Source organism: Monoraphidium neglectum (assembly GCF_000611645.1).
Source record: "Monoraphidium neglectum strain SAG 48.87 unplaced genomic scaffold scaffold00099, whole genome shotgun sequence".
NCBI lineage: Eukaryota > Viridiplantae > Chlorophyta > Chlorophyceae > Sphaeropleales > Selenastraceae > Monoraphidium > Monoraphidium neglectum.
Genome location: NW_014013529.1, coordinates 34,454 through 43,144, shown reverse-complemented (window position 1 = coordinate 43,144; position 8,691 = coordinate 34,454). Strand labels below are relative to the sequence as shown.

Sequence of the window (8,691 nt, the reverse complement as noted above, 5' to 3'; positions counted from 1 at the left end):
GGGGGGCCGTCTGCTTTGGGCGCTGGGACCAATGGGAGCACTGCTGGCGCGACCCGGGGGCGGTGGCGGACCCCAGCATACTCGCGCTGAACCGCCTGCCACATCACGCGGACGCCGAACAGGTGGGTCATGGAATCATGCTGCTATGTGTCGAAGCTTACTGCAGCATGAACGACATTCAAATATGAATGGATTGCCGAAACGTTTTTGGCTGGCGCCGCTGGTGCATCGCGGCTCTCGTTTAGCGTGTCTTGGTTGCCTTCGCCCGGCGCGGGGCGCAAGGTGCAGCCAGCCCATGCGCTTGCACACGCGATGGGCACATGAAAGGGCCGCTGGCGGTCGCCCGACCTATGCAGCACGCAGCAGGCGCGACTCTGCCGGAGAACCCAGGCCGCACCCCTTTCGAACGCGATGGATGCTGCCCACGGCCACTGCGCACCCGTCGTCGCGTGCGCCGGACCCGATCACGCTGGCTGCCTGCCCTTATACATGCAGGCGTACCTGGAAGCTGAGCGGCACCTGCAGCCCGGCCGCCACGGGGAATGGGTCGCAGAGGCGCTGCGCGTGGGGCCCAGGATCGGCGCCGCGTGGGGCGTTAGCCTGGTGCCGCCGGGGTGCGAGGAGGGGGCGCGTCCCGGTGTGGCCGAGGTCGTTCGCGGCCAGAACCTGCGGTGATAGATGTGAATTGACCATATAAGAGAAGAACAGTCACCGGATGGGAGGTTCAGACGAGATCCAGGCGGCTGCTTGATTTGTGCATAAGCTTCCCAGCAGGAAAATGGCATGCAATTTCTGCTTTGCGGCTGTGAAGTTTTTACTGCAAGGGGTTGCTGGTTGCTGTCTTATGGGCCGCTGCTGTGGTGGTGATGCCATGCAGATGCGGCATGCACGCAGGTGTTGGTCCAACTTCCTGAAGCTGCTGGATTGTTTAATATTTAGCGATTGTGAAATAGCGGCAGGTGCTTTGTTGCTTTCAGGACCACACACGCGCGACACTGGAATTGGCAGGGCCGCCGCAGGACGGGCCGCCACGCCGCCGGCATCATGTCACATCTACCTTGTTCCTTCCGCCTGTGAATTCAATGCCAGCCCGTTTGCAAACGCATCCCTTGTACGCCCTGCTAGCAGCTGCTGCAAATGTGTGGAATGGTAGCGACAGAATGATGCACCTGCAACGCAACCATGCTGCCTTTCTGACCCCCCTGCTGTTGTCCCGCCTGCCAATACGGCTGCCTGGTGCTTTTGCAGCGCGGAGAGTGCCTTGTCCGTCCTTGCAGGTTGCAAAAACGACGTGACGCCCAATGCTTGCTTCGGTGAAGTTTGTCGCGTAGCATTTGTCTCTCCCTGCAGGCCCTGCAGGGCCCACCAACACACACACACACACACACACATAGGCACGTCGGTGTAATACTTTGTTACTCGCAGGGACACAAGTAAGCCTTGGTCTCCAACACAGATTGTTGGGCTGCTGCATTTGTGCACAGGGCTGAAAAACAGATAAGGCACCCGCTCCATTGTGGCAGGGCAGATTGACAGACGGGCAACACACGGATTGAGGCAGAGGCAAAGCGCGGAGCGTTTGGGGTTTGGCACTGGCGAAACGATCGGCGCTCAACGGCTAGTGTGCATGCCTCTACTGGTTTGGCGCAGCTGTACAAAGCAAGCGCCCTCTCTGGTGTGATGCAAACACTAGGGCTCAAGAAATTTGGCGTGTGAATAAAACGGGAGGGTGCGGAACGCGCCTGCCCGCGGCAAACGTTTGGGGCGAGAAAGTTGAGGTGCTGCAGAGACAGGGGTTCAAGAGAGCGAGCGGACGCAGACCTGCCACCCGCCACAGGCTACCAAGTTTTGCTGCTGATCACTTAGTCGTGCGTAAAGGTGGGATATAATCGTGGCCACATGCGACCTTGTTGCAAGGGGCGCGCAGCAACCGACAATCTCAAGACCAAGCGCTCTGTCCTCGCGGCCATGTCACTGACCCCGTCGCGGCCCCACAGCCGGCAAACCTACATGCGTCACACCGAGCAGCACCACACACCCAGCGGTCGTTGCGCTTGCGTGCATGGGGTGAGTCAGGGGTGACAATGTACAAGCATGGCTACCAAAACAGATGTGTGATTTCTCGCAGCGCTCCCTCTGATTTTTGCACGACCGCTCGATGCAGGCTTGCTGATGCACGCTGATGTGTGCCAGACAGTAAAGAAAGTACACCGCCTTTTCGCATTCCTCAGGCCCGCGCGGCCGCCAGCCCCGCCCTGACCTGCGGCCACACAGCGTGGGTGCTCCGCACGGCCGTGCCGTTGGCCGCGACCGCGGCCGCGGCGCCGTTCACGCCCACGTGCATGCCCCTGACCTGGGCCTCAGCCGCCGCGACGCCGTAGCGCGTCACCAGCTGCGACGCCGACAGGGGCAGGGGTGCCGCGTCCGCGGCGCCGGTCGCGCCCGCGGCGGCGTCGTGGGTCGCCTGCAGCTCCCGCACGTTGGTCAGGACTGACCCGGAGATTGCGTCCAGGGGCAGGATGCTGAAGGGCTCCTCGATCGAGACCCCAATCTCCTCGATTCCTGGGTGGACGATCACATGGTTGGCAATGTTTCATGCAGCGTATGAGGTTGCGACAGCGGTGATCGTCAGGTGGTTTCTGGTGTTGTGTGTGGTGACTGGAGGGGGGGACTAGCAAGCACCATCTGCTGACACGGCAAGCCGTCCCCAACGGGCGGCCCATGCCAGCAGTATGTATGATGCAAAGTGAGGTCGTTTGGATGCAGCAACATTCCTTCATCAAATGCCATGGAGCCGCGCGGGGGCTCACCGAGCAGGAGGAAGGCGACGAAGCCGCAGAGGGGGATGGTGGCCAGCCCGCAGGTGCTGACCAGCGCGGACGGCAGCAGCGTCAGCCAGATCATCATGGTGCGGCTGGTGTGCCTGTGTGTGTGGATGGGGGAATGGCATGTGCAAGACTATTTGGGAGGCGTGGTGGGGAGCGGCTGAGCTGGGCTGGCATTTTGGTGGACATAAGGGCTGTGAGCAACGCAGCAAGCATTGGTGCACGATTGCGCAGACCCCTTGCTCAGCATGGGCGTGGTGCCGGGGCGGCGTCGGGTGCCAAGTGCCCATTCACGCACCGCGTGTAGCTGAGTGGGATGGGGGTCTTCAGGATGCGCTCGCAGCCCCCCAGGCAGTCCTCAAAGGATGTGAGGTTCTCCTCCATTCTGATCGCAGCGGTCGCGCGCACGCGGCCGGTGCGGATGATCTCGGCCAGCACCTGAGGGTGCGTGTCACAAGTGTGTGTAAGAGAGAGAGTGAGTGTGTGTGTGTGTGCATGTCACGTGTGTGTGTGTGTGTGTGTGTGTGTGTGTGTAGGATTAGGGTTTAGGGTTTACCTCCCCCCGTGAGGGGGGTCTTCGTCGGAGAGCAAAAGCGGCAGGGACGCACAGCCGGTTGTGGCAATGCAGGCAGCGCCCGCGCCAGGGGCAAGCGGTTGACGTGCTGAGCATCAGCTGTTCCAGGCGGGTCGCCGCCCGCGCGGGCTGCTGCCGACGCGAGCATCAGTGATGGTGCCCCGCCCCGCGTGCAGGGATGCGTTGGCGATCACGTGTTACTTGGACAGCATCCATCCAAGTGCCCCTGCACCCCGGAAAGCCCTCACCTGCAGCACGTAGTTTGGGCGGTGCTGGGCGCGCATCACCTCGTCCACCTCAGCGGGCAGCAGGACACCCTGGGGGAGGGGTGAGGAGGTTATTGGGAGTGAGTGCGACCAGGGTTCAGCAGGTTGAGATTGGGGTCGGCTGCGCGACAGCAAGGAGAGGGCACGCAGACCACGAGACGACCAGGCGCCTGCGGCATTACTGCGATAGGGTGGGGCTCTGGGGCTGCCAAGCAAGCTGCCGCCAAAGGAAATGGAGAGGGCCCCAGCCGCAACGTGCGTTCTGAGCGACGGATTCTGTTCCTCGGCCCCCCGTTTGGCAGTCGTCCTTCGCGGATGCAGGTCGCCGCCCCCTCATGCATGCTTCAGCACTGCTCCGCACCCAAAACCACTGTGGGTGCAAAACCCAAGACGCGGCCGACCTGCAGCTCCTGGCTCAGGTTCTTGTCGCGGCGCAGGTGGCACATGAGAGCCTTGGAGAAGGCCGGCACCCAGCGGCACAGCATGGCCCGCAGGTCCGGCTTGTCGCGCGGTATGTGGGTCAGGCCCTGGGGGCGCGAGGGTGGGTGCGGCGAGACATTTATAAAAACGAAGGTGCTGTGTAGGGGTCGATTGGGTTAAACAAGACAGCAACATACACGAGCTGGTTTAGGTGGTGGGTGGGACAGAGGCCGGCTCTGGGGGCTGTGCAATGAAGCAGGACCCGGCTTCAGGGGACGCGGGTTGGTGCGACCCAGCTGCGGGCTCACACCCAAGCGGCTGCCAGTGCCGCGCCCATGCCTGCAGCAGGGCCAGCCCCGCAACTCGGCATTGGCAGTGGCTGGAGGCGGGGTGAGCAACGCTGCGGGTCCCTTTTTTGCTGCACGCGGGCGCACCTGCCGGACGATGTCGCGGGAGCGGTTGAGCACCAGACCCCACATCTTGCGGGCGCTGTCCCACCGCTCGTAGCTGCATGCGGGTTGGGTTTGGCCGTGAATGATGCGAGTGGCAGTCAGCGGGTCACGCGAACCGGGGGAGCAGCCCGTGGCGGGGCTGTGGTTTCAGTGGGCAGCGCGCGAGGCATACAGACAGCATGCACGCACGATGCAGGCAAACGGCCCGGTCAAACCCCCGTTGACTTTCTAGCCGTCACACGCAAGCGCGCACACCGGCCTGCGCGTGATGCCGCGCAGCGCGCTGCCAGCAGGCTTCAACAGGGGCAGGCACGAGCGAAGCTTGCTCATGCGCGGGCATGCGGTGGAGGGTGCGCGCCTCGGGATGCTGCTGCACCTGCAGCATAGCGACACCCCTATCTGATCGGTTGCGCTGACCTAGCGTTGGTGCGGAAGACGAGCAGGAGTGACAGGGCGAAGCTGGTCAGGCCGAAGAGCGCCGAGTTGACCTGCAGGCTGGGCAGAAATGCAGGCGCGCAGCCGGCCTGCAAGGAGACAGCAGTGTGTTGCAAAAGAAATGCGAAGGGGTAGTTGAGTGGGAGGTGTCATGGGAGCAGCGGGAAGGCAGGGGTGGATGGCTCTCGGCCTTCAGCTGCGGGGCTATCCGAGGCTGCTCCGAATCACAGGTCACAACATCCACGACAACACAATTCAGAGAGGCGGGCGCTTGGGTTGAGGCACTGCCAGCTCTGGCCGCTCCACAGCCGCCTGGTCACGGTGAGCGCCAATGCAGGCCCAGCAGCGGCAACCGCTCACCGCGCGCAGCGCCTCGACCGCAACGACCGTGACGGCCACGCCCATGACGTACGACAGGGGCCGCACCAGGTTGGCTACAGTTTGGGACCTGCAGGTGTCAGTGGCGGCGGGAGGGACGATGTACCGCCGTGTGAGGGTCGAAAAGCTCCAACGCGCAGCCAGGCGCGAACGGGGAGCCCTTCGCCGCGCACACCCGACCGTCACCAGCAGCCCGTGCGGCTGTTTCTGGCGTTTTGCAGCGTACAGCAAGCGTGCACACCTGCACAGGCCCGCGATGTGGCGCGCGTGGCGCGTGGTGCTGCGGTGGACGTCCCAGTTGTCGTGATCGAACACCTGTGATGAGTGGTGGGTCGTGGGGTGGGGTTGGGGACAAAGGCTGAGGCAAGGTGCCGTGTGGGGTTGGAGCAGACCAGGGATGGGATTCTTGCTGGTCTGTTGGAGGCTACGTCTCATCGCAAGGGGTACAGGGCACGCAAAAGGGCTGTGCGAGCTTCCGTGTGCATCGCTTTGGTTGGGTGCCGAGCACTGGCATGGTGCCACTGGGGCCGAAGCACGCACAGTCTATTGCAGGGCCATGGGGGCAGCGACTCGTGCAGTTGCGGCAGCAGCGGTGGCATTGGCAGCCAAAAGTCAAAGCAGCAGCGGCAGTGGCATCGGATGGTGCAGCTGGAGGTCCGATTAACTCGCACCCTGGGGTCCTTGGCTGACGCCTTGGCGCGCACAGACGCGCGCTTGACATGACAGAGCTGATTCTTGGCCAGGTCATCACCCTTCTCTATGCTCCTGACGTACGCGCTGATGGTCGCGCACAGCGCCCGTTGGTGTGTTGGTGGCCGCATCAGCTGGGGCGCCGCAGCGGCGTGCTGAAGCCGGGCAGCATGCTGCATCTTGTTTGCCGCAAAGCTTGTTTGCATGTCTGTATCTCAAACGCGGGGTGGAACGCGAGTGCGCGGCAACGAAGCCTCACACACGGCTGTCACGATGTTGTTTAGTCTGTTCCGTATGCTGCGATGTGTGCAATTTAGAAAGTGACGATTTGTTGTGATGTTGTGTCCAGTGCGGCCAGGATTTAAGCTAGGACCTCGCACGCAACGGCAAGGGCGGTTCGCCGACAGGTCCACACCTGCCGTAACCCGACGTGGTAGGTTTTACGGTGACAAACCATGCAAGAATGGCTCACCTGAGCCGCGTGCTGCATGCATTGCTTTTGGGGCCGCGGTGTCCTGGCTCGGTTGGTGATGGAGGTTTCGGATCATCGGAGTGTGCATGTGTAGTGACGTTTGAATACGGTACGGCCCTGCCAGCCTTCTAGCCTGCTGTGCACTGACCGTGAACATGCTGGATACACACATGTTCATCGAGGTCAAGGTGGTTACCAGTACATGAGGCAGCGTTTTGAAAGCAGGCAGAGACGTTTTCTTGCAGGTTGTGAATGTAAAATCTCGCTGTGGCACCCTGCTGATGCCAGCCAGGCTTGCCAAGACCGCGTTTCGGTGGCCTCATGTGGGAGCCACGAAGCCTTTATTTGAGATGCCTGTCAATTTGGAAAAAAACGAGGTGCTGTAAAATGCAATCGCACCTGTGCCCGAGCTGACAACACGTCAGCAACAGCCTTTGTGGAAGGGTCATCAGCTTATCACCAAGCAATGCAAGCACATCTGTCGCAACTTGATGAGCAGGGATTCACAGTTACGTATGTGCGGTTGGGCCGAGATGCACATTGCCTGCTATATTGGGCAACTTTGCAAGTTGTTACAATAATACAGCCACTTGCATGACTGATGCTCAGATGTCGCTGCACAAAGAGTAAAGAATAAACTGGGTCGGCCGTAAATGGTCAGCTACAAGCACAAAGGTTTTGTGGGAATGGGTGAGACATATCATTGAAGGTGGATAGCATGAATTTGACGACTTATACATTCTTTGTGGAAAAGATATGCAGGGTATGGCTGCAACATCCAGTGGTTTGGATGTGCATGCCTACCTGCATTATCACGATGTCCCATGCATACATTCATCCTGAAAATCTAGCATGCAGCCAGTTTGAACAACCAAATGATGGCTGTGCACAAGCAACGCAGTTCTCAAACTGCACACCTGGCGGCTTCGCGATGCTGGCATCCAGATCACAACTGTGAAAGTAATAATAGAAATCTTCAACTTCAGCACAATGCTAAACAACGTGATTCTCGAGGCAAGTTGCACTCGAGTGCGCTGGATAAGCCAAGCACGCGTGAGCCAAGCAAGTTTTGACTGCTGACACGGACGGGCATATGCACCGCCTTTCCTTGTCAGCCAGTTTGACAGCGATCTGCTCAGAGGCCTTGAATGCATCCCAGCACGTGGCGTGCACCTGGGCCCTCACGACTGCGCAGCCGCTAACCCTGCCCTGATTTGCGGCCACACAGCATGGTTGCCCGGCACACCCGCACGAATGGCTGCCGCCGCGGCCGCAGCGCCACTCACGGCCACGTCCATGCCCCTGACCTCAGCCTCGGCCGCCGCGACGCCGTAGCGCGTCACCAGCTGCGACGCCGACAGGGGCAGGGGATTAACGTCTGCAGCGCTGCTCCCAGTCGTGTCGGCGGCGTGGGTCGCCTGCAGCTCCCGCACATTGGTCAGGACTGACCCACAGATCGCCGCCAGTGGCAGGGTACTGAAGGGCTCCTCAATCGAGACACCAATCTCCTCAATGCCTAAACGGTTGGTCAAACGGCCGCGGGTGTGTGAGGCAGAGTCACATTTTTGGCACATGTAGTGTGATGGCGCATGTTCTTGATCATACTTATGAAATGGGCCTACACACCACAGTCAGCCTACCTGGTGGCAACGGAGTAGCAAAACCAGGCAAGATCGAGCACAGCCAAGACTTACGGATGGTCTCACCCAGCAGGAGGAAGGCGACAAAGCCGCACAGGGGGATGGTGGCCAGCCCGCAGGTGCTGACCAGCGCAAACGGCAGCAGCGTCAGCCAGATCATCAGGGAGCGGCTGGTGTGCCTGCAGTTTGATGCGTGCCAGATTTTGGAGGGTCGAGGTGGTGGTTGCGAGGAGGAGGCGAGGTGGCCGCACAGACCGCGGTCCGCGTGGGGGGCGCCGAGTCCCTTGTGCGATCACGCATCAGTGCGCCGTGAAATCAACCAAGGCGTTTTTGGGTGAGATGGCATGTGAGATGTTGGCCGCGTGCGCACCGTGTGTAGCTGAGTGGGATGGGGGTCTTGAGCACGCGCTCGCAGCCCCCCAGGCAGTCCTCAAAGGATGTCAGGTTCTCCTCCATCCTGATTGCAGCGGGTGCACGCACGCGGCCGGTGCGGATGATCTCGGCAAGCACCTATGCACGTCATGTGGGGTGTTGGAGGC

The 8,691-nt window shown here is 61.0% G+C and overlaps 2 protein-coding genes across 2 annotated transcripts in view; both read right to left on the bottom strand.

Annotated features, from left to right (window-relative positions):
- Window positions 1-2,260: 2,260 nt before the first annotated feature.
- On the bottom strand, window positions 2,261-6,219 carry MNEG_1057 (hypothetical protein; the record flags this gene model as incomplete). The annotated part of the gene is made up of 10 exons (XM_014050467.1): window positions 2,261-2,562; window positions 2,811-2,923; window positions 3,124-3,263; window positions 3,648-3,716; window positions 4,067-4,192; window positions 4,520-4,592; window positions 4,955-5,061; window positions 5,333-5,420; window positions 5,592-5,665; window positions 6,022-6,219. Coding segments are annotated over 10 exons (1,290 nt in total), but the record flags the coding sequence as incomplete, so codon positions are not given.
- Window positions 6,220-7,693: 1,474 nt separating this feature from the next.
- The window catches only part of MNEG_1056 (hypothetical protein), a gene marked incomplete at both ends in the record, with an annotated part of 3,090 nt that continues 2,092 nt past the window's right edge, over window positions 7,694-8,691 (bottom strand). The window contains 3 exons of the mRNA XM_014050466.1: window positions 7,694-8,028; window positions 8,207-8,331; window positions 8,523-8,662. Coding sequence (XP_013905920.1) covers window positions 7,694-8,028; window positions 8,207-8,331; window positions 8,523-8,662 — 600 coding nt within the window. The remainder of the gene's footprint in view (window positions 8,029-8,206; window positions 8,332-8,522; window positions 8,663-8,691) is intronic.